Source organism: Anneissia japonica, unplaced genomic scaffold, assembly GCF_011630105.1.
Source record: "Anneissia japonica isolate Jap-2015-1 unplaced genomic scaffold, ASM1163010v1 scaffold288061_len129757_cov149, whole genome shotgun sequence".
Taxonomy (NCBI): Eukaryota; Metazoa; Echinodermata; class Crinoidea; order Comatulida; family Comatulidae; genus Anneissia; species Anneissia japonica.
Genome location: NW_022693355.1, coordinates 55,245 through 81,345, shown reverse-complemented (window position 1 = coordinate 81,345; position 26,101 = coordinate 55,245). Strand labels below are relative to the sequence as shown.

Here is a 26,101-nt window from a genome sequence, read left to right as displayed (position 1 = left end):
TATGAATAGAATGACTGGGACAGTACTTACGTTTTATATCCATGTGGACAATGTTCATGGAGTGGATATATTCCAAGACGCACAGAAGTTGCTTGATCCACTTTACGATATTACGATCGGAGCGAGGAACTTCATCGTTCATAATAGACAACGGTCTACATGGGATGTATTTACTGAGCATCATGATGACGCTGCCATGGCGAACAACACCCCACAGAGGTACGATGTATTGGTGCTCTAACCTCATCCAGATGAGGGTTTCATCCACCTCAAAGTTTTCAAAGGGAACCTGCACAGTAGAAAGTACAGTATGTGAAACTTTGACAGGATATAAAGTCAAATAGAATGTCAATCAAACTTTAATAATAACTGACAACAGACCAATCATAACTGAGCCAGAAATATACGTGTATCCTACAAATACACGCTTTGTTGCATATGTTTTTACACTGTCCTTTTGTGACAACTTAGCAACAATATTCAAGGTGGAGCTGGGGGGGGGGAGGAAGGTCCATTAAGAATTTGAAACAGTGATTTCAATTTATGCATCTGCATAAAGAAGGTAGGTGAAATGCTCTGAATAATGAATAATACATAAATACATAAATGAACCATAGTCTTGCAGGCGTCCCAGGTAAGTATAGTCCCTGTCTCTTATACACATCTAGATGTGTATAAGAGATGATTTTAGTAATGTAATTCGACAGGCAAATTACAGTAATATTTTTAGCAAATTTCTTTGAAAAAATTTCGTAGGCATAGGGCCTAGGACTAGCTAGGTATACAGTAATTTCATTTTACAGTAGTTTGGAACGATATCAGGAGTGGGGGTGGTGGCAGTGGCCTACTAGGACTACAATTTATTTGAAGCTATCTTGGGTCCGATCGTCCACACCAGTTGGGCCCAATCGTCTGTCACCCGAAGTTTTCATTATGATGATCAAGAACGTATACTATCTAGGCCCTAAGCTAGGCTTAGATTGCTGCCATCACTCTGCTACGTATACTACTACCGCATAACAAAGAAAGCGACCCACAAGGTGCATTCTTAAATTGTACACACATTATTAAAATGTATTAGACGATAACACGATATCACTGACTGAACGATCTACCACCCTCGCATCGCAGTAACTACTGTACTGAACTAGGCCTAATGTTTTTGTGGAAAGTTAGATAGTCGGCTGCCTTTATATCTTCACTTGTCTTCAATTTGTATTCAAAGGGTACATTGCTGCACAGTCAACTGTCGGGGATATGGTACCTTCATATGACTACTCCATAGGCTATGTTCAGACACAACGACTTACGCTAGCGTAACGTTAATCGAGTGGTGTGAACTTGTGCGCGGTGTAGGAAACGCCAGTATTATCGCACAATCACTAGCGTACGTTAACCTAGTAACAGACCCCAGATTAGCGTACGCCACTGAATTACGAAAGTCACGCATCAGTGATTTTGAACTCGGCCAGGATTTGACCGATCAAAATAAGCCTAGATGTAAACAGGAAATAAAGTGCGCGAATTACGAATACGAATATTTCGCGCGCGTTCGTTAATCGCACAGTCTGGACATCTCGCTAGTTACGCCATGGATTAACGTACACCCGGCGTTAGATACGCCTGGCGTATTTCTCAGGTCTGAACGTAGCCTTACGCTAGCGTAACGTTAATCCAGTGGTGTGCACTTGTACGCGGCGTAGCGAACGCCAGTATAATCGCACAATCACTGGCGTACATTAACCTAGCAACAGACCCCAGATTAGCGTACGCCACTGAGTTACGACAGTCCCGCATCAGTGATTTTGAACTCGGCCAGGATTTGACCAATCAAAATAAGCCTAGATGTAAACAGGAAATAAAGTGCGTGAATTACGAATACGAATATTTCGCGCGAATGCTTAAGCTAGCGTTCGTTAATCGCACAGTCCGGACATCTCGCTAGTTACGCCATGGATTAACGTATACCCGGCGTTAGATACGCCTGGCGTATTTTTCAGGTCTGAACATAGCCATAGAGATAATAATAAGAATACTAGAGCGCTAACCACAATGTATTCGATGTTTGAAATACGCAGAACTGTGTGGGTACCATCCAAGATGGCTGCCATAGATTTAGCCAATCAAATTTCGCTAAGCACCATCGTTTGCAATTGCACCCTCAATTTACTCAGAGGGTTCAGTACAGCTAGCTTCCCGTATGTTTGAAACTCGAGCGTTGCGGTGTTTGGGTGTAATGTACACGATTTTAATTTTCATTCCTTGGTACTTTATTTTTGAATAAGATGCTCCACTTGGCCTCGTTTTGGCTACAATAGTTTAATAATTTGTTATTACAATTACTCATTATCATTAAGGAAATAATAGTCAGTCAGAGGGCTTATTAATATGTAATAATATGTAATAATATGTATACTAAGCCTGAAGGTGGTGCTTTACTACAACGTCCATCTTGGATGGTGCACATACATAACTCTGCATTGCTGCGCCATCTTGTTTAAGCTCTATGGACTAGTCATACAACAGAAAAAAACGTCGCATGGAGTTAGTGAAAAATGGAGATCTAAATGAAAAAAACGATGTATTTCAGCAAGTATTAAAACCTTTTTGTTTTATTTTAGGCCTTCTTCAAAATACCAATGCCACAGCAGTTGATTTTTTTTGCCGTAAAACCAAAATAGTTTCATGCATGCCGACTTGCCGATCGGTTAGCGTGAGCCCTGACTGAACTCTGCAGAAACTTCACATCGAACTTCGCATCGCGATGTAAAACAAAATGTCGGAACACTTTTCTTTGACGCATGCGCATTTGCATAAATTTCTACACACACACACACACACACACATACTACACACAATAAAAAACAAAAGAAATGTGACAAAGAGTGATTATAATAGTTCCTATTGCATTACATGCATAGGAACTAAAAAGTAAGGTTGTTCTGTAAAATATGTAGGTATAGAACATACATGAATATTATTGTACCTTAAAGTTAAATTAAGAAATTAGAAATAAACAAGACACCTGAAAGCATTGTTTAATTTTTGGTCAACTTTTTTGAGATTGAAGCTTAGACCACCAACAACCATCCCCATGGTGCTCCTTAGTGTTAGCTAGCTCTACTTTTAAAACTCTCTAGAAACTACCAAGAACTAATATTAGTATTATTGTATCAGTGATTCATATATGTTCCCCATCAACTAGACATTAGGCAAGAAAGTTACCTCTATATGACAAGTAATTTGCATAGAGGAAACCAATATGACCTCTATGTATCAGACTCAACTTTCAGATTTTCCCAATAAATCTTTAATTGTTTTATCAAATAAAACCTTCAATATTCATCAAAACATAACACATTCACAGTGGTTGGTTCAAATAAATACCACACAGTACTTATATGATTTAAGAAGGCATTTACCTACCAGTGTATAGACCATTATGTTGGATTGACACAGTGCCGCCGTCTCGCATCTCACTGGGGGACTTCCAGCGGCCTAGCCTGAGCAGCTGGCTGGTCACATATAGAGCGCACCGCAGCGGATAGCACCGCTAGACACGTGCCATAGCAATTAATGTATATGTAAACATTGAAATAGCTTTTTAAGACTTAAGCTTGTTTTTAATATAACATTTCGTGTTTTTTCCGTTTTAAATGTATGTGCTCGAAAGCAGTTTAGTTTTATTGTTGATTTAATCCATGATAGTAACTACGAACTGAGAAATGCTAGGCCTCTAAAAGTCCTCCAGTGGTAGTTATCGGAAATTTTAATTTCAAATTTCGTGAAAATGGTCTATACAAAAGCTAAGTTCCAAACATGAATACATACATACAAAGTGAGTGCAATGCCTACTGGCACTTCCTATTCTAGGAAGAATTTTCGAATAATTCCTTTCTTTTTGTTTATTTATTTATAGGATTATTAATTGTGATTAGAAGGCAAGCTATTTAACTCCACTTAATTATAAAGTACTATTAAAATACTTACAAACTTGCAAACAAAATGTTTCTTTGTTTCTTCATCGAAACATAAAAAGACCTCTCCAAAACTACCAGAGCCAAGGCGATGCATTTTATGAAATTCTTTACCTGGTCTATAATAGCAACAACTTGGAGTTAATTCCTGTGGGATAGAAGAATATAACAACCATTTATTTGTTCATTCAATCATTCATTTCATTTATGCACCCATCCATTAATTCTTCAATTTATTCTCTTTTATACCTATGATGGCCAAATTAAAGATAACTTAAAAACAAATTAATAAAAATATATTTTGTCTTTCTTGTTCTCTTTCAAATTAAAATTGGAAATTTTGGCTGGGCCTCTGGCAAACTATGGCATCTAAGAAGCATTTACAATATGAGTATTTTCACAAGTGTACAAATAGTAGGCTATGGTAAGGGTTGACTAATTTGTGCACTTTTACATGCATGAAAATGATGATTCAAAATAACATGCAATAATTAAAACAATAAATTTTTATGACCAATTAAATGGAAACATGGATATAATATACATTTTTAAGTAACCAAGTATAGAACTTTAGTTGACTTCACAAGTTTTTGCAAAATCAACATTTTTTATGTACTGTACACTTTCAGATGAGAGGGAGGGGTACCGAATAAGAGTACTGTTTACACTTGCAAAAATTGGCGACCCCTAAATGGCAGTGCCAATCAACATTTAACATTACAAATTTTTAACTGCCTGCTTAAAACGTTTGCTGCCAGGGCCTGGGATGTGAGTTCACATCCAATGAAGTTCAATCAGGCCGCCAAAGAGGTAAGTTCATGTCCACACCTGTACAACATACCACTATTGTACTGGGCGTAAACGCTCGCCCTGGAGGTTCAGGGAAGGACCTGGAAGTAACGATCTAAAAATAACTACTGTATATTTGTTCGTGTTTCACTACGGTTGATGGAAATGATTTTCATTATGGTGGCGCCCTTTATACCTTGGCATATGGGATGAATCTATAAAAAAAAAAGGCTTCAAAACTTGATGCAGTAGCTAGGTCATGAACCAGGGTCTACATTATGAATAGTCAGTAATCTCATCACTAAGCCAAATGCTCTATCCTTCTGGTTTCATATATTATTCAAAAATTTATCATTTTATCAAGAGATAACTTTTCAATTACATATTATTATTAAATAAAGAAAACCTTACTCTATTAAAGATAACACCATCATTGGTTTCACCATCAGTTGCATCATGATTTTGAATCCAATCACAAATTTTGTTACGGCATGTTTCCTGATCGCCATAAGTAACACCTGATGGTCGACGGTTCAACACATGACCACCTCTAGGACCGGGAAATATACCAATTCCCACTGGGTCGATGTCTGGGGAAGGAGTAGTTTCCATGGCCATAGCTTTATTGCTACTCCCTGCTTGTTTGAACTTTTTCTTGGGTCGTGCCCCCTGACTACTGCTGAAACGCATTCTCTTGAGATTTTCGCAACATGCTTCCATCTGTAGTTTCTTCTCTGGAAGACTCTTTAATAGCCATAATAATATAATTTCGAGCCTTTCTTCTTTGTCTACAAGAAAAAAATAAAAAATACATGACAATAACATCTAATAGTTTTACTTATGAAACTGATTTCACACTTTCAGTCTATCTATTGATTTTTTCTTTTTTTAAATAAAATATTGAATTAAATGCAATACAATGTGTGACATAAGATCACAGAAGGGCTGTAAACTCGCATCACCAGGTCTTTAGAAACAGGGTCAAATAGGCCATATAAAATTTGTGTTATAAACATTAAGTATTCCCATTAATCTTACATTTTTGAAGTTTGGATTTAATATTCCAAATCTAAACCATAAAATTTAGTCATTTTAGGAAGGCCATTCAATGAGGGATGTGATGTGAACAAATATTGTTTTTTCACAAGACTACTGTATCATCTTTAACTGAGGGAGTTATTTCTCCACATATAGTTTAATTTCAGGTGACTTATCTATTGATAGCATACCAAGATATACCCAGAACATCTTGGGTTTGAATCCTGATTGTGACAAAAGTGTGTTTTTGTTTTTTTTTTATCTTTTGTGCGGTCATCCCACCTTTATTCATCACAAAGAAAAGAACATTTTTTATAAGCAACATTGTGGTTACACAATCATCTATAATGCAATATGGCAATGTAAAAATACTGGAGAAATTTTTGGCATACGTTTTAAAAATGAATTGTTTAGTTAAAAGTTATTCAAAATATTTGCGGATATGTTTTTCTATCATAAAAAGTTGGAAAACTGAGGTGTAACACCATTTGTTCAGATGTTTTAGGACGTTTGCTTTGTAAATGCAAAACGTTCCTAATGAAAACAGATGGTCTATATAAACATTTCCTGTACCAATCACAATATTTTTAAAATTTGCTTCAATACCATAATTAATAATGCTAAAATGATTAATAAAATTCCACAGGTCATGTGATTCTGTACAATAATAAAACAAATGTGCGTCATTGCACTTTGGACATGTATTATTTTCGATAATTTTCCATGTATGTAACCTTTTCCTAGTAGGAACAATACAGTGCAATATTTTATAGTTTATCTGTTTGAGCTTGTTTTCTTTGATAGATTTCACTTTCCATGACCAGGTAAGTTCCCAGTCAAATTCTGTATTAAAAAATTTATGCCACTTTGATTGAGAATTTGTAGGTTTTAAACATTTTTTTGATAAAAAACAATTATATATTTGTTTACTGCTCATATTGCAGCAATTTTTTACTACTTCTTGTGTATTATTTTGCTTTACATTTTCAGTTTTTGAGAATATAATATTTTTCTATTCCTGTGGAATTGCCATCATTAAATTAGAAAATTCTGATATCCAATTTGATTTATTATTTAACAATAATAATAGCTTATTTGAATTAATGAAGTCGTAACCAATCACAATATCTTTCATTTTGCGAATACCGGATCTAATCCAGTTTCTATAACAGAGAAAATCCATTATACATTATTAATTTGTTTCCCCAAATTTGCTGCTCCATAATTTCCTCATAGCATGTTGGATGTTTCATTAAACTTTCGTTACATTGGGCTACTGCATGAAGTAATGACAAGTAAAAACCGTGTAATTTTTTACAGGGTTTTTGCTTCCAATTCATATGCGATACATTTTCAATTATATTTCTTGGGGCAAGCTTATTAAAGTACATCATTTGCAAGTGTTTCCAATTTGCTACTTCATCATTATACAAGCGTTTTACCCAAGATAATTTAAGGGAAAGCACTTGGGATTTAAAATCAGGGGCCCTAATACCACCGCACTCATAGGAATTAATGAGAGTTAATCTTTTTATTTTTTCCTTTTTTTTATCCCATATGAAGTCAAAAACAATGCGATCAACTTCATTGATGACTCTTTCAGGTGTTTCAATAATACTTGCATTGTACATTAATTTAGACAATCCAAGTGTTTTTAGAATTAAAATTTTTCCAAAAATCGTTAAATTTCTTTTTCGCCATGTATCTAGTATATTTTTTAAAGATTCAATTTTTTCAAGCCAATTTTTATTAAAACACAAGTCATGGTCATGACCAACAAATATTCCGAGGATTTTGAATGCATCTGATACCCATTTGATATCGTGTGGACTATCAGTTCTTTTTTTCCATTGTCCTAACCACATAGCATTTGTTTTTTCTTTATTTTTAGTTTTAGTCCAGAAACTTTTCCGAATTCCACAATTTTATGTAAGCTTTTTTGTATACTGATTTCATCATTGATAAATAGAACCGTGTCATCGGCAAGTTGTGCAATTTTCAATTCATTTACACGTGGGCCTTCTATACTTGGTAAAATAATGCCTTTAATCAATTTATCATGTCTAAGTCTTACAGCCATTATTTCTGTTGCAATGATAAATAATAGTGCGGATAGAGGGCAGCCTTGTCTAATGCCTCTGTTCATTTTAAAACTACTTGAACACCAACCATTATTCATAATAATACTTTCGGTATCACAATAAAAAACATTTACCCACTTAATAAAATATGGGCCAAAGTTTAAATGTTCCAACGTACTTATCAGGAAGTCTCTGTTGACAGTATCAAAAGCTTTAGTAAAGTCTACGCTAATCAGAGCTCCTGTTAGGCTGTTAATATCCATATATTCGATCACATCTTCTATCAACCTAATATTTTCGCCGCCAAAACGGCCTTCAATGTATCCTTTTTGATCACTACTAACTATTTTTTTTTATAACTTTTTGTAATCTTTTTGTTGAAACTGATGCGGCAATCTTATAGTCATTTAGGAGAGTTATAGGTCTCCAATTGCTTAAATTTTCATGTTGACCCTTTTTATAAATTATATTTATTATCCCTCTTCGTTGTGAATTTGATAATTTTCCCATTTCTAAACACCAGTTTAATGCGTTACATACCAAAGTATCTATTTTGGGCCAGAACGATTGATAAAACTCCACTGTTAGGCCGTCTGACCAAGGTCATCTAGATGTGTATAAGAGACAGGTGCAATATTTTATAGTTTATCTGTTTGAGCTTGTTTTCTTTGATAGATTTTACTTTCCATGACCAGGTAAGTTCCCAGTCAAATTCTGTATTAAAAAAGTTATGCCACTTTGATTGAGAATTTGTAGGTTCTAAACATTTTTTTGATAAAAAAACAATTATAAATTTGTTTACTGCTACATATTGCAGCAATTGTTTGCGGCAATCTTATAGTCATTTAGGAGAGTTATAGGTCTCCAATTGCTTAAATTTTCATGTTGACCCTTTTTATAAATTATATTTATTATCCCTCTTCGTTGTGAATTTGATAATTTTCCCATTTCTAAACACCAGTTTAATGCGTTACATACCAAAGTATCTATTTTGGGCCAGAACGATTGATAAAACTCCACTGTTAAGGCCGTCTGACCAAGGTGCTTTATTGGTTTTCATATTTCGTATTGCATTTTCACATTCATGGATGGTTAATTCTCCTTCACAACATTGTTGTTCAGGAATAGTTAGTTTAGATGATTTTGTTAAATTTAAATATTCATGAATTTCAGTCTTACTAATTTTTTTCAGAGGCATATAAGTTCTTAAAATGTTGTACTTCTTCGGACAGAATGTCTTTAGTTTCTACAGCGTATGTTCCATCAGACCTTATGATTTTTTTTGACAAAAGTGTGTTTGTTAAATCAGAAAGACGCAAGATGAATTATAAAATAACACTTACTTCTTGCTCTTTCATAATCCTTGTAAAATGGGAAAGCATCTGGTGTACTTGACACAAGATCTTCAAAAGTATACAAGATAAAATGGCAATTCTTGCATGCAGTGTGTCCCCGATGACACTGCTGTAAATGTTTCAGAAAGCAGTCACCTCGTCTGGTAAATTCTGTCGGCTGATTACATACACCATTTTTTTGATCTCTTGCATATTCCATAACTGCCTTCAGACACTTTGAAATGTATGCTGGACTCTGTGAAATAAAATGATAAATCAATGACTATATCATTACATTATTTATTGATGAAATTGAATTGTTAAAGTTGTTTTTTAGGTACCTTATGACAATTTAGTTACTATGTAATGTACTTAAGTTTACTAATTATTATTGTTTAAATAAAAGTTGTTATAAAATAAAATAATACAAAAACAATATCAATAATCATTTTAACACAACTTCTAGTAAAAGCTAAAAAAATATATATATATACTCATCTAGACCCACTTACATTAAGATTCTCCTGCTGCTGTTCCTCGTCCTCATCCTTTTCCTCTATGTCCTTCTCTTCCTTTTCCTCCACTATCTTTTCCTCTGTGTCTTTCTCCTCCTTTTCCTCTGTGCCTTTTTCCTCCTCCTCCTCCTCCTCCTCCACCTCCACTTCCTCCTTTACCTCCTCCTCTCCTTGTGTAGAAGATTGGTCTTTTCTTCCATCTCCATTACCTCTTCTCCGTCCACCGTCTTCATCATCTCTCCGTTCATCACCAGCATCTCCAGAACCACTAACATCACTACAATCCCCACCAGTGGTAGGCTGCTTTGGTTTCATAATAAATCAAATAAGATGTGTCAATTTCAACAATATATAAAATGCATAGGGGCAACTAAAGAAAATAGATTTTGATTTGAGAAGGTAGAATTTGAACGTATAACAAATTCACTCATCCATAACTGTCGTTGTGCGAGTTCTATGTTCTACTGTAAATCAATTTCAATTTTTGACGATGCAGAAGGTTGACACACTAATGTTTAATTGTACAATCCTTGTTCTCTACTGAACTTAGATTCCGCCAACAACCATTTTAGATTTCAGAAGAGAACATAGCGCACAACGTTTCAGACATACCAGTTAAATAAACATGGCATCGTTACGTTGAATGTCGTCACAAATTGAAAGCCCACTAATATAATTCTCTGTGAGTCACTAAGCAATCAAGCAAAAAATTAACTATTATTTTAAAAAACAATATTAAATATTTTATTAAATGAAAGAAAAACCAACCTCCTGTTGTTTTTGCTTCTGCTGTTCTTGATTTTGTTGCTGAGAACTTTCTCCTTTTGAATTCTGAGGATCTCCGGTAACCTTTCTTCCACTGGCTTTGTTATTTCCGAGACTCGCATCTTGAGACTCTGAGTTCACTTGCCGTGAATGCGTGGTTAATGGAATGCTCTTCTCATGTCTGTTGTCCACGTATGATGGGTCAAAAGTGGAGGCAGAAAGACAGTTGAAATTTGGAGATGCTATCACTAGGGAAGATTTCTCATGCTCAACGACTGTTGCTTCTTCAATAATAGTGCTGCGTTCGTCTTCTACTGTTAAAGAAATAGTTCAAAATTGTGATTGTAATCAATATACAGTCAACCCTCCCATTTTATATACTTTAATTTTATGACTTTGAGTTATGCTAGTTGAACTTCGTATGAATGTTCTTCAAAGTACTAAATGTAATAACAAATAAGAGAAGTTTAACTTTTTGTAACATGCTTAATTTAGTTGAAGGAGTTATTTGTTTGAACTATATCATTGGTAGATCCAGGAATTTGAAATCGACAGGGCCCAAGGAAGGACTTTCACGGATAGGGGGACAACACCATCTCAGCCCAGGGCTGAGGTAAGAAAATTGATGATATATGATATGACAACTGCAAATGACCGGAAATGGCACTCTCAGACTTAAATTGAATATATATAAATCTTTTTTTGCCATTTTTTTTAATTACACAAATCAATTGTGATGTTGGTAGTCTATGAGTGAGATACTTACCTGGATAACCGACTAATTGCCATTGTTCCCAAAACGGAACACCCCTTCAAAAAAAATGGAACAGTCCGACCCAAGGCGCCACGTGCGAACCGTCTCCTTAACAAACGTCCTCATTCCCTAAAGATCGACACAATCACGGCGAGGATCTTTTTTTGCCATTTTTTAAAATAACAAATATTTCTTTTTGGTCAAGCTTGAATTTTAACAATACTATTTTTGGGATGATTTGATTTTCGTACACCACAAATTCTTAGGTACATTTAATCATAACTATGATTTTTTCATCCTAAACTTTGGGTGTGTTATTACCCCCTTCCCGAGACCCGGGGAGGTGGTGTGTCGCCAATCACCACTCCTAAATACTAGAGAAAACACTGTGTATATAAGTTTATAAAATATATAGAAATGTTATCTTACGTGATTCATTGTGTTGTTCGCTTAAGGGTTCTGTTGGCTTTTTCTCACTGTAATCTGTCTCATCCAAGTGAACAGTCAACTCACTCCCTTTTTCAGGTTGCTCCCCGTCATCAAATGAATCTTCAGTAGTTGTAACTGGCTCCCTAAAATATACGTTTTGCATGTTTGGAATGTCATCACCGAATATGTAGACTGTCCCATTGCCTTCTACTCTGAAACCAGCTTTCTCCAGTTCTCTAATCTCTTCTTTGCTTCCTTTACACTTTACACCAATGTCTACCACCAAAGGCTTCCCATCTTCAGTATAACACCTCTTTACTTGGGGAAACAAAGGAACTTGAACTCTACAATTATAACACTCTTCTTGACTTTGAGACTGAAAGTAGTCTACTTCCTGGTCATCTGGCATAGCAGGCATTTTCTATTAAAAGAAACAAGTACAGCAAAATTAACAAGGGTATAAATAACATACACAATATACCGCATTTGACCGAGAAAATGACCAGAGGCATGGGTATGAAATTCACTGAAAATTATTAGGTGGGTTTATACTCAAAAATTGCCCAAAAGTGCATCATCACATTCTCTATGAAATCACATCATACAGCGACCATCAGCGCAGTGTGTGCCTGGATTAAGGTTTCAAACCAATCAAAAAATAAATTCAATCTACCGGTATCTTATTTTTTTCGATGACTTCAGACATTTCCTTGATTTTTCCAGCATTACCATATTGTCTCTAAGGCCCCCCAAAAAAAGTTTGCTTTGGCCACGCCCGACCGACCCAAATTTTACAAAATTCAGGATCAGCATTTTTCCCGTTTTTATTTTAATACTTGACTACAACAAACAATATTTATTTATGAGCAAATAAAACTGAAATAGCTTTGGTCAGGCTAGGGGGCCAAGGCAAAGTCTATTTCACTTGATGGTATGTGATGCGAATCCCAAATTGTTGTATTATTTGTGTATTTTCTATATTTTAGGCGTAAACATATTTTTGGTTGTTAAGAAAAAAACATTTTTTTTAAAGTTTTCCTACCGACCTACCCAGTTTTTGGATTTTTCCAAAGCGTAGCCAACACAAACATTTTTTTTGGCCTAATATTAAAACGACTCCTCCTTTTTTTTATCATTTGCCAATTAAGATTTTATGAGTGCCCAACTAATTTAAACAGAGATAAACAAAGGTTCTTTCGTTTAGAATGGGTAACAATTATGCAAATATTAAAATAACAAAATTTCAACTTTATCAGCCGATTACAAACAACTGGAAATGCTTGTAATGCAACACATTACCTAGGGCAGCATGCCTAGTGAAATCCCAATTCCTCTCGCGTAACCTAAATGGCTGTATAATTTTTTACAATTCTGTTAAATTTTTCGACCGTGTGGGTTTCAACAATTATTTTAAGTTTTATTCAAATTTGATATAATAAAATACTTAGTGAGCATACAGTATGTATCTATTATTCAATCTATCATTCTATTATTATGGTGGCTAATGAAAGCCGATATTAAGCTAAACATAAATTGGTAATTCTAGGCCTAACTTGGCCTAAATCATCACTACTAACTATGTGAAGCATGCAACCATCATGCACCACGTTAGTAAACAAAACAGAATGGAGAAATACCATGTGATACAATGTTTATTTGATGGGCAGTTTGATAGATGACGATTGCCTTTCTATCCAGTTAAATTTCAGTAAAAAAGTATAACTTAAAGAAAACTTAGTATTTTTATAGGACACAATAATTTTGCAAGTTTTTATTCTAAAACCATAACACTGCACAGGCACGTAACATGAAAATAATTAAACAACCAAAACCATAGCTTGAAATGTTGTAGAAAATGTAGTAAGCCTTACAGGACTGTAGCGAGTATAATTACAAAATTAATATTATTATATTATATTCAGAGATTAAGTTATTTATTCACTTCTCGATTAACCCAATCATACCTGAAAGCACCTGAAGCGCTCGCTGATTATTGTAATTAATTAATTTACAATAATTAAAAAGAAATCGTATGTGCAGTATTGTGTGCATGTATTTTCACTAAATATTCGAGAAAATATCAAAAATTTTTATAAAAAAATGTTTCTTACTGAATTTTTAATTAATTTCAATGATTAGAGTAATTAAAAATATGAAATATGATAATTGTTTATGTAATGTAATACCCTTGAACGGGAAGGCGCCGCCATCAACACTGATGCATAAAATCGTCTAAAAATACACATTTTTTTCAAAAAGTAACTACTCTGACACTTTCCTACAATAAATATATATTCAACATACATAATGTACCAGTTTGTTTATTATATCCACATATTTCCACGTAAAATCAATTTTTTTGTGGCTGAAAAAAACAATATTCACAAGCGGCGGTTATTCAAGAGCGGCAGTTATTCAAGCATTTACGGTAACTGGTCTACCAGTATACCAGTAATTAATGCCTTTTTAATCATTAGTCTAAGATACAGTTAGTTTTTTAATACAAAACAAGAATAAAACATTATAAACATTAAAATGTGGAAAATAAAAGAGTATTTAATGGGAATGAACCAGCAGTTAAATTGAAGTACCTTAAAAATGGGGACAGAGCTCAATATGTAAACATTGTTTTATTTTAATACTGTACAAATGACTATAATAATTATTTATAAGTGTCTACAAGGGTATGCACCATCATATCTGTCGTCTATGCTTGTCTCTGAAAATATTCACTCTAAATGCATCCGTAGCCAAAGTGGCAACACTTTAATTGTACCAAACTGGAATAACAATCATGGTAAAAGAACCTTTCAGTATAGATCTGCCAAAGAATGAAATAACCTACCAATTGACATAAGGAAAAATGCAACCAATATGAGTTTGGATATTTTCAAAAGTGCTTTTTCTTAATTTTGAATTTTATCACATATTTAAATTCTTTTCTGTTTTCTTTCATGTTTCATGCCTTTTGTTGTTGTTTTTGTTTTTTGTTTTTAATTCTAATGATTTTGTATTTTGATTATGTTAAGATTTTAATCCCAAAATTTTTAACTGGACTATTTGGGAGACCAGTACTTTTGTATTGAAAATGTGTCCAGTCAAAAGAAAGAATAAATAAACAGTGAGTTACAGTATACAGTTGTCTGTAGGCCTATGATTGCAGTTAAGGTGGTAAAAATGTCCCTAGGAATGGTGTCCTATAGCAGAAAAAAAAAATTAAGGACAAAAATATTAGTAAAAATTAATAATAATCAATGAAATTTGAAAATACTTCATAAATATCCTGAACATTTTCTTATTCTATAAAAAGGTTAAAGCCATTCTACTTACACAGTCTGTTTAATGAAAAAAATCTTCAAGTGATTTGCAAAATCAAAACGTTTTATACAATTATTTTGCAATACACCATGTATCGAATGATCAGCCACTGCAATCGTATGATTAGTAATTAGCATATCAAAGGATCAAAAGCCACATTATTATGGCCTGTATTTGAAAGAGGGTGAATGCATTCTGGAAAAGCTTAACTTCACTGACTTGTTCATGATATGATACAGTATAAATCATGAATGAACACAAACAAAGGATAGAAATATTGCGTAATAAATTACCTTGACTGTGTACATTCCTATTCCTACAGAATATATGCCGAACTGCTAGGCCACGTAAGGGCTTTTTGTGTTAAAAGGGGGAAAAAATGAAACATAACCAGTAATTCTTGTACCTAGTCCTAAAAACAATAAAACCTCTTCAAAAGACCACTCACAGCTAAGGTGAGGTACCTACCTGTAGCAACACCAGGCTATACTATATAAGAACATTCCAACAGTATACATGTAAACCAAATGTATTATTAAGGTTTCCATTAGATGTTCATTAAAAAAAAAAGAGTACAAAAATTACCCAGTCTACAGTACAATGTCTTGGAAAATTACCAAGCAGTTTGATAATATGCCCTTCTTTTACAAAATCATATACCTGTACTGTATCTTTAGATAGCACAATACAATTAGGATGTAAGGACCCATAAAAAAAAAATATTAGTTTATCACAATATCAAAGAAGAAAAACTGATGAGGGAGGGAGGTCTTTTCTTTTCTTTGCTAACCCGCCCCCATTTTACCGATGTTCACAAATAAATCAATGGTTAGGGACACGTATATAAAGTTATAAGAATGGAATCAAATTTATATTTGAAAAATATGTTTTTGTTGTACCAGTAAACATATTTGCAAGAAATCCTGAGCTTTTCAAATAAAAAAAGATGACAAAAACGACCGTTTTAAATAAAAATATATGTTGATTGAAAAAAAAAAAATAATCTGAATTTCCCCAAAAGGGATGAGGGAGGGGATGATAAACTAATAATTTTTTATGGGGCCTAATCAAGTTATTAGAGTAAAGTATATAGGAATTTATTTAAAAAATTCTAGGTTTACCAAGGAGGTATTAAAAATACTTCAATTATCTGATATACATATGAAGAAATTCCTTTCTAGTAGCACTACTTTGTAATCTGCCCATGAATGAGTAATTTGCCACTGGCTAGCACAACTCGTGACTTGCCCATGAATTCTGTACAATTTCGCGCTGCTGTAAAAAGAATGGGGATTCCCCTAAAATTTCCAGTTCACTGGATTAGATCATGGAAACACAGGCTATATTCAAACTACAGATCTATGTCAGAATGAATGCATGACATATGCCATTTTAATAATTTACAAAGTTACTAGGCCTAAAAACAACAAATTAAGCCTTTTTTTTAAATTAAACATTTAACCAAATTTAATACTTAAATCTGGTTTTTTATTCAATTTGGAGGTGAAAAAACAGCATGCCTCCATAGAATTAATTACAACATTCAAACTACTTTAGGCGACCATTAACTGTCAAAAGTACAATAAATAATATTTTGTACATAAAATAATCAGTAGAGTTAATTAAACAATTTGCTTCCACCATCATAAATTAAATAATTATTGACTTTAACAAGATTATAAAGATTAATAGTGATATAAACAGAGGATTAAGTAATACACCCACTAAATCAATGAATATTATACATACCATCATCACTGAACTATATACTGAAACATTAGAATCTCTTATTCAAACATTATCAGGGAAAAGGAGCCATTTTACAGCTAAGGAAAAGAACATAACTTTTTATCTCCTGGTTTTTAACTACAACAGAGACCTGTGCAGTAAACCAACATTATAGGTTTTTGTACATTGTGAAAGGTTAAATCTGGAAAAAAATCCTTAAAAATGTCATCAAAACACTTTAAATTGCCCATTCAGGGCACAAAATTCGCGCTAGCAAACTAGCAATCTGCTAGTAGGTTTGTCATAATTGCTGGGTAAACATTCACAAACCAGCAAATAAAAAAAATAAAAATAAGTAAAATATAATAAGAAAGAATAGTTACAAAAAACGAATACACAATTTTATTTTATATCATTTAATTATGAAATCAACTAAAAATGCCTATAATCGATGAAAAACGATCATTTTTTCCCCCATCTTGAGCACCGGAAATAAGATGTGAAGTGTCCCAACAACATTAATTTTTTTCTGCACGTAAGTTGCGTAGTGATTGGCTTACTACCTTAGACCTTGCCGCAGCTTACGACTAGGCCTAGGCTAGGCCTACCTACTACAATTTACAGAAGTACATCATTAGTTGTTATTTTCATACAATCTATTTTCCAAAAATAATACTGTATGTTGGGTTGGTATCAATATATTTTACTAGTTGAGCTAACTCATTTTGGTAGGTACATTTTTCACAACTTAACTAGCAATAGGTTGCTAGTGGCTAAAAAATGTAAATTTCTAGCCCTGCCATTATTTAAAAAAGAATCAAATAAATAAATGCTGCTATTTTTACAGAATATTTATTATATAAAAAATCCTTAAACTGAATTACCAGTTAATTTCAGGCTCAATAGTACTGTTAGTTTTTTTTTTTAATTGGTAAAAAAAATCCCTATTTTCTGAAAGTTTAAAAATCATATGTGGCCACTACTGTAGTTGATATGAACATGCTTTTTTGATACTTTGACAATTTTAAAGAAAATCCTTGTTACTGTATTGAGTAATATATGTCCATATAATATTAATTATTATATATTTGTTAAAAAATAAATATACTATGTTTTAAAAACAATGAACATTCCTTCTATTCATTAAAAAAAATTCATCATTCATTATGTTTCAACTTTCACTATTTAAAAAAAAATTAAAATGCTTGTTTGTATAAGGTATAAATCCAAACTAAATGTTTCACAAAAAATAGCAGTTGATAAACATATTATTATTACTGTAGAGGTGTTACTGTTAGGTGAGTGCAGTGATATCTCCAATAGAATTCCAAACGATTGTTGCACCCATGTATAAACAATAAGTAACCTATTGGTTGGAAATCAAAACAAAAACTTAAAAATTAGCATATCGATATCTAATATTTGTTTAACTGTTTATTGACTTAACTATTGACGTCATTAATGATATTGAGTTATGCTGTTTACCAGGGAAGGGAAACATAACTTGAAAGAACTTTTATTTTTTTTTTTTAATGAGGTACAAAGAAACCAACACATACCTACGAAAATGAACTTGTAAATTAACTCGAAATCTGCTACCAGTTAATAAATGTATCAATTGACTCTTTAAAACAAAATGGCTACCATACTATAGGGCGTAGTTTACAACATACTAAGCGACAAACGGCAAAGGTCATGAAACAGGTGCCTTTGTTGCACACATTAATGTACTTTTAGAAACCTGTTGAAAATCACATACCATAAACCACATAGTACAGTTTATAATAAATTTAAGTATGTTACTGTATGTTTACAAAGATAGGTTTATTGTTTGTAGTGGCCGGTGGTACATTGCATCACCCAAAGGCCTAGCCTAGGTCACGATTAGCAACCACAAATGGGAAACTTGCTTCTTTGTACTGCAGAAGCAGTCATATCCACTTCCTGGTACTACTAGGCTTCAAAAAAAGTTGGAGTAGGCCTACTGCACAATTGAAAACCTTAGAAATACAAAATAAAATTGACAGTTTTTTTAAATTTCTATGGCGTCCTACCTTTGTCAAATTGTACTGAAATAATGTGTACGTTTCCAAAATCCAGAAAATGCTGTAGACTATAAACTACTTTCAGATCCACAAAACTAATTGTACAGTAAAATGAATGTCAGCGCTTAGTAGCCAATAAATCTGCCAATATATAACAGACTTTTCAATGCTGAATATACACAAAAAAAGTGTATAAAAAAATCCTCTTCAATCATCGTCTACCGTCCTGTTCTATGCACAGTGACAAAATGGCAACCTGTTCACTCTCACTGTGCTATGAATGTTGCATTGTGGGTTTAGCTACGTCACATTCTGTACTTCCTGTTTACCAGTTTGTTACCAATGAATGTTAATGTTTCAAGTTTAGCCACCACTGATGCAGTGTTGGATTTTGTAAGGAAGTCTTTGAATTATACATTAAAAGGGATAAATTTAAAAATGTACTTAATACAAGCAAACAAGTATGATCACAGTACTTTAATCCACTAATATATTCCAATAACATTTAAGTTTGTAATGAAATTTAAAGCAGTCTAGAATTAAATATCTTGAAATAATAAAATATTTTACATGTAGATATTTAGTGTGACATGCATAAATATGGTCTTGATGACATCACATCATGACCATATATAGCCATATCATGACTATATATGGGTATACAAAAGTTTTTTGTCTAATAAAATTTTGATACAGGGCTTAAACAATTACACACTAACAAAATTGAATCAAACACTATGTAAAGTCTGACAATGACATGAAAAAACTTTGATACCGAGTCTACACTTGTTTAGGTTGTTGGTGAAAATTATAGGACATAATTCAAACATTTCTTATTTTATGTACTATTACCCGTGACAAAAAATGTGACATAAAAAATAAAATATCATACTCCTTATAGTGTACTACCATAGATACAGTGTATAACATCTGATAAAATATGATTAACATATTCAATTGAAACATTTTAGTTCACAAAGATGATCATAAGTTACTGAATTAACTTCCAATAATACACAATCCAATGATTGTTACATTAGTGTAAAAATATTGTTTGTTTACAATAATGGGGTAGTCAACAAAGATTATAACTTACAGTATAAGTCAACCCCCAAAATACCCTAAATTTCATATAGCTTAAGGCTGAAGTTGCTAATTAGTATCTTGCTATCATATCCCGATTAGCAATACGACATATTTTAACACTGGCTTTAAGTCCTAAGCTTGTATACGCTAGTGTTTCACTAAAAACATGTTTCAATTGTTAATTTAATATCAAATGTCATGATTTCCAAAATTACAGTAATGGTAGTAATTGTACACTAGGCCCATATTTCAATTTTGGAAAATATCGTACATTTTGTCGGTGCATAACTACAGCCTGAATAAACACACAGAGAAAACACATGTACTTTACACTGGTTTTCAACCTTTTCCAGATTAGGGTTTCATTTTTAAGCTGCTCAAAATCTTGCAGTCTTAAAGGTGCCATGTTGGCGCCATTGCTGGCTTGAAAGTCAACAAATTTCAGTCCCACTACAGCTGAGGTGATTTATTTTAAGACTACAGTACGGGCCCCTCCTCTAAGATGCCTGGAAATGGCAATTCCATATTTACCACAAAAATGCTTATTCAGTGATTGAGAAACCCATTCCAATGAATAATTGGCGAATCGAATGACCAAGTGAAGAATTGCTGTACATCTTGCAAAATAATAGTTTATATCAGTAAATAAATTAAATGTCACATTTCATGATAATTGTTAAAGAAACCTTGCGCAGTTTTCATACTGCGCGCACCATTTGAAACTACTGTCATTCCGTGTACAACTGCATAGAGCCATTTTGCCAATACACCAGGAGTTTGGCTTCAAACTCCGGGTGTTACGTAACACCCAAGATCTACTAATCCCTGATAAACTCAGCAGGCAGCCAAGGATTACACTGATTTAACAGTTAGTTAACGGTGCTTACAGACCTCCTTTGTTTGAGCCACCTAGGCAGAGGTCCAGGAATGCGCCAGGGTGGTGATGGATTGTGACCCCAAAGAGTATTTGCATCTTATTTTGTCTATCTCTTACCATTCATGTCAGTTCTGTCATAAAATATACATAAAAATAAGTAAATAATTAAAATGAAATTAAAATTCAAAATAATAATGCAGAAAAAAGGCTACATGTACACTCTGCAGGTGGAAAATAAAGATAAAAAGATAAGACATTCATTTGATGAAACAACGTTTAATTGAATTTAAGTGGATTTCATGCAGAAAACTACTTTTACCGAAATTTGGCGGGACGGAAATCTCGAAGAAACAAGCCTGAAACAAGTTCATCGTCTACCCGGTGAAAATTTCTAGCACAACATGCGTATAAGATAGTATGGTAAGTATTGAAATGCATGCCATCATATTGGAATTAAATATTCCGATATTATAGTAAGTACTGTATGTCATTATCAGAAATGATGAATAATTTCTCAAATTTACATGGGTATAATCGTATATAAGTATATTTATACCTGGTTGGAAAACGGACGGTTCAAAATCAACCAATACGTGGGGTGTGTGATTGCGTGATCATGCAGGCCTCGCTCTCAACTCAGCAGCATAGCGCAATCAGTTACAACTCCCTCGTTTAATGAATTTATAACTAATAAAGCAGATTTGTTGTACAGTAAATTAATGTTAAATACTCAACAATACAGTATAGGTCTCTCAATTTGGAGGACCTACTGTAGTGTGGGGGGGATACATCTTTTTACATAGGCCTAATGGCTAGCAAGAAGTGTGAGGTAAACATTCCGCCATATAGAGTCGTGCACTAGCACAGTACCAGTACAGATAAACGACACGGTACATTTTATTTAGGCCAGTGTGTAACACTGGCTTACCTTGAATGTGCCCTCAATATTTTGATCTTTTTTTTGAAAAACAGTAAAATATTGATGCATATTTCTTTAGCCTATTATACAATAATCTTAGTTTATACTACCGGTATTTAGGTCCGCCGTTATTCGCGAATTTAATATTACAGTACGCACTCAAGGAATGTTGGCCTAGCCTAGTGCGCTGTCTACGCTATGCTCTGGGTCTGTTCTCATCTTTATTTAAACTACAGTATAATCGATCACAAGTAAATTTGAGAAATTAGAAACAAATTTCTGATTTTCTAATATTATTTAAAACTTAAAAAGATTTTGACTAAAATTCAGAGTACAACACTATTTCCGGGCTCACATGTCTTAGGTCGCTCGCGAGCGAACGACCGGCTCGCGGGCTGGGCCTTCATGTGAATAACTGCTCAAGAGCAGTTTTTGTGGTGGGTGACCGCTCTCGATCGGCTTTTGATGCAGACTCACTCTCGATCCATGTGAACAGCCGCTTGCAAGTGGGTTGCCAGTGAGCTGTGACCTCTTTTGTGTGAAAGCCAATCAGATACAAGCATCTCTCTGGAGTCAAAGTTTGTTTGTTTTGTTTGTTTGTTTGTTTGTATAATTGTATAATCCAGTTTTTTTTTTGGAAAGGCACGAATACCATATATCATAAATTCACCTTCATTTTCGAATCATAAGTTACAAAAATTAGCATTTTAATATCTTCCGGAGTGTAGGCCTAGGCGTCGGTATACTGGCGACATGTACGTCATTAAATATACATTGTTTGTAGAAGAAATGGTCCAGTATTTTGTTCCTGAGATTGCAATCATCAACATCAGACAGAAAATTGTAAACCGTTTTAGATTTTCCTGAAGACCCAATAAAGAAAAAGGATAGATAAAGCCGGCCCGATTCAGATTAATGTTACAATACATAGTACTTTTTTAAAAATAAAATTATTCCTGTGCCTAAAGAAGTGTTTAAGTAAACTTGTTGATTTCTTTTTAGTGTTAATATTTATAATAAAATTAAGCCACATGTGCATTAAATAATAAACAAAGTTATAATAAACTATGGAATTTGTAAATTATTCCAAATACTGAATTAGTGTCTGCTTGTATTGTATACCTTCTGCAATTGCACGATTAGAGCGAGTTGATATTGCTTGATCATGGTGAGTGGCAATGAGCATATTAACATTACTATTATTTATTTGATTTTATGATGTATGATATGCTTGCATGCACTAAGATCAAAAGGATAGCAGACAATTCATGAACTTGTTTGTAAATAAAATATACAGGGTATTTATTTTTACACTTTCATAATACAGTATAGTACATGAAAATGTTATTTTCACAAGCATTACACATACACTATACAGTCAACTGGATTTCATGCAAAACCGGTTGTTTTTTAAAGTCCCAAAATCATTCCTATTCTTACTGTATTAAAATACTTTCTGAAAAGCGAATCTCCCAATTCCGAATTCCGGCCAAATTCTTAAGTCCGGAACAATAAAATTACATCGACTGACTCCAAATAACAACTATCAAATCACAGAACAACACCACGTGTACGATTGTTAGTGTTGATCGGGTGACACGCCGATAGCGCATTAATTAATTAATTAATTAATTGAAATAAGCCTAGATTTCATTTGTTTAATAAACTGATAAAAAAAAAGTTCATGAGTGTGTTTTCTTTATTAAGGAACGTATCCTTTTCTCACATTTTGCATTCATTCTCACGCTAAGGCAAACCAAGCGGTCCCAACATAAGGTTATCGATTTCATAAAAACAATTGCGCATGACACTTTGACTGTAACCTCTGACTGTTTTCTATTGGCTGACGCAGTTTAGGGGGCGCTGCATAAGTTAGCACTTATTTTTAGCATTCAGTGACCCACCCCAAGGTTATGCCAGTGGCATCGAAAACCAATCAAGTGTGCAACCACGTTGAAGCGAAGCAGATTATGGCGATCGAACGAAAAATAACACTGACACTTATTATAAATTATGATACACATTAAGTTGATTTGTGTAAATTTTTATTGATAATAGACTTCGACACAAAAAAATAGGTACGTACAACATAAATAATGTAAAAATAAAGTAAAACATGAATTTTAAATGACGTTCTCAGGTCAGTAGGCCTACACAGTACATGATGCAGTGTGGTGTACCTATCTGCTGTACCTTGCTAGGCCTAGGCTTATTATCGACTGAAGGTCGGGGAACCAAGGTAGGTAAACATGACGTAAACATGACGAAAACCGGTCAAAGTGGACGGTCCGAAGGGTGGTCGGTATTGGGAGAGTTGACTGTACCTGTATTAACATCTACAGTTCAGCAGGTCCAAGATACAGTGAGTTAATATTGCTTGATCATGGGATGTGGCGATTAACATTTACATAAACATCAATAAAGTTCTAAAATAAAAATAAGAACATTACCCCTGTACTGACATTTCATATTTTTGGAGTATATATATACTGCACTTTCAAGTTTGCAAGAATTTGATATTGCTTGATTGGGTCAAGTGTCCTATTATTACTATTTATATATTTAAATCATATTATAAACGATAATCTAAATACGTGTATAACAAAAGCACATTACTGAATCAAATAACAATGGAAATTATCTATGAATTTGTGACTGCTGGGCCTATAGGCAACCTGTATAAAAGTTACTTTCTGAAACTGAAGAGCAATCAGGAATAAAACACTGGACCACTTTCTAAACACTGTTCCTTGTTTCAATTCAATATAACATTTATTCATCCACACAAATTCGAGATTATAACATTTATCATTCAAAGTAGAATTACAAAGTGGCAGGGGTGGGGCCAGGACCTGCCTGACGGAGGGGGTAAAGGCCCCNGACGGGGGGGCTAGTGGAGCGAATCGAGTCTCACTTGGCTGGGGGGCCAGGGGGCCACCCAGGGCCCCCAGTGGGGGTCAGGGGGCAAATCCCCCCGGATGCCACGGATATTTGATGAATTATGGCGAATTTTTATTACTTATTTGATAGGCATCAAGTTACTATAATATGACTTCATGTAGGCTATGCTTTCTAATGTAGACATCAGCTTCCAAAACCAAAACATTTTGAATAAAGCAAGAAACAAAGAGTATGCAATGTAACCATCTAATTTAATTTTCAAATCCTCATTCTTGAAAGTGAAATTCTATATTTTGGAAATTTTGCATGAAATCTGTCAACCACGTTGTCATGGTCGAGGTTGCTTCACCTATCATGATGTATTCCAACCATCATGAGGCTATCTAAATGAGCATTTGTCATAACAGAACGCAAATTATTTTTAATTAGTCTCATTGAATTATTTTTATTATTATTATTAATAATAATTTGGTTGTTGTTGTGATGAAAAGTTAACACAAACGATATGGTGGCTAAACGAATATTACATGTAAATATTTTTTTTTATTTGTTGGTTCCCCGACAAAATTTATCGTCTTCTTCGTATTTACCATTTATGCAAACTTGAAAATCAATTAATCCAACAACAGTGAATCATATAATAACTAAGTTTAAAAGTAATATTACTTACATTTCTTCTACAAACAAGTGATTTAACGACATACGTGTACGACGGTGTACCGATGCCTAGGCTAGGCCTACGCTCCGGAAGATTTTAAAATACTACTAACAGTACCTGCAATATCACGTACCACACAGCATGGACAAAAAGTGTTGATCCACACACAGCAGATTGTAGAATCAAAATCTTTTATACTGTATGACTTTACAGTGAACTTGGACTAGGCCTAGGCCTAGGCTAAGCAACAAAAATAAGACAAAAATCTAAGAATTTGTATTCAATTCAGAGTTCCGACAAAAGGCCTACACTGTTAGGCTAGGCCAAAATACAGTGTTCGTACTAGAATAATATGGCGACGACAATGCTAAAAATAGCGATGATGCAAATACTTTTTTCATCATTTTTATGTTGCGCCGCACGAATAGCCTAGCCCAGCTTCTCCTTCCTACCTAATACTAAGCCTTGGTTGGAAGGAGTCTAACTAGGGCAGGGCCTAGGATAGAACTAGGAAAACATAGGCCGAACAGGCATAACTAAGCAAATACTTATTTAGAAAATTATCAAAATGGCATTTTATTAATGATAGCGTAGGCACCTACCGATCTATATAATAAATATTGCAGTCTTGAGCTTTTTTCTAATGCTTTTAATCAGTACATTTCCATCTACGACTGGACGTTCACCCACTTCGCGATCCTATTTTCTGGCTCAACCATGTACCAAAGATCGTTAGCGGCGCTATACGATCTTTGGTTCCAGAGCCGTAGATAGAGAGAGTTTGGCCAACTTGGCGCATGGGCGCCATGTTGTCACCAAACAGCGTGCGCGCGTCACCAAACAGCGTGCGCGCGTATAGCTTTATAACATTTTATAAAACACTGATG

The 26,101-nt window shown here is 34.0% G+C and overlaps 1 protein-coding gene across 3 annotated transcripts in view; it reads right to left on the bottom strand.

Moving 5' to 3' along the window:
• LOC117100704 overlaps positions 1 to 25,942 on the bottom strand; it is a 33,770-nt gene extending 7,828 nt beyond the window's left edge. The window contains exons 1-8 of one of the 3 annotated variants that reach the window (XM_033240491.1): positions 25,817 to 25,942; positions 11,683 to 12,103; positions 10,503 to 10,810; positions 9,732 to 10,037; positions 9,229 to 9,475; positions 5,178 to 5,554; positions 3,991 to 4,125; positions 31 to 289 (exon numbers count right to left, since the gene is read on the bottom strand). In XM_033240491.1, coding sequence (XP_033096382.1) covers positions 31 to 289; positions 3,991 to 4,125; positions 5,178 to 5,554; positions 9,229 to 9,475; positions 9,732 to 10,037; positions 10,503 to 10,810; positions 11,683 to 12,100 — 2,050 coding nt within the window. In that variant the 5' untranslated portion in view covers positions 12,101 to 12,103; positions 25,817 to 25,942. Of the gene's footprint in view, positions 1 to 30; positions 290 to 3,990; positions 4,126 to 5,177; positions 5,555 to 9,228; positions 9,476 to 9,731; positions 10,038 to 10,502; positions 10,811 to 11,682; positions 12,104 to 18,782; positions 19,010 to 25,816 lie in introns of those variants that run through there. The other 2 variants (XM_033240490.1, XM_033240492.1) reach the window with 2 other exon arrangements.
• Between the last annotated feature and the right edge of the window lie 159 nt (positions 25,943 to 26,101).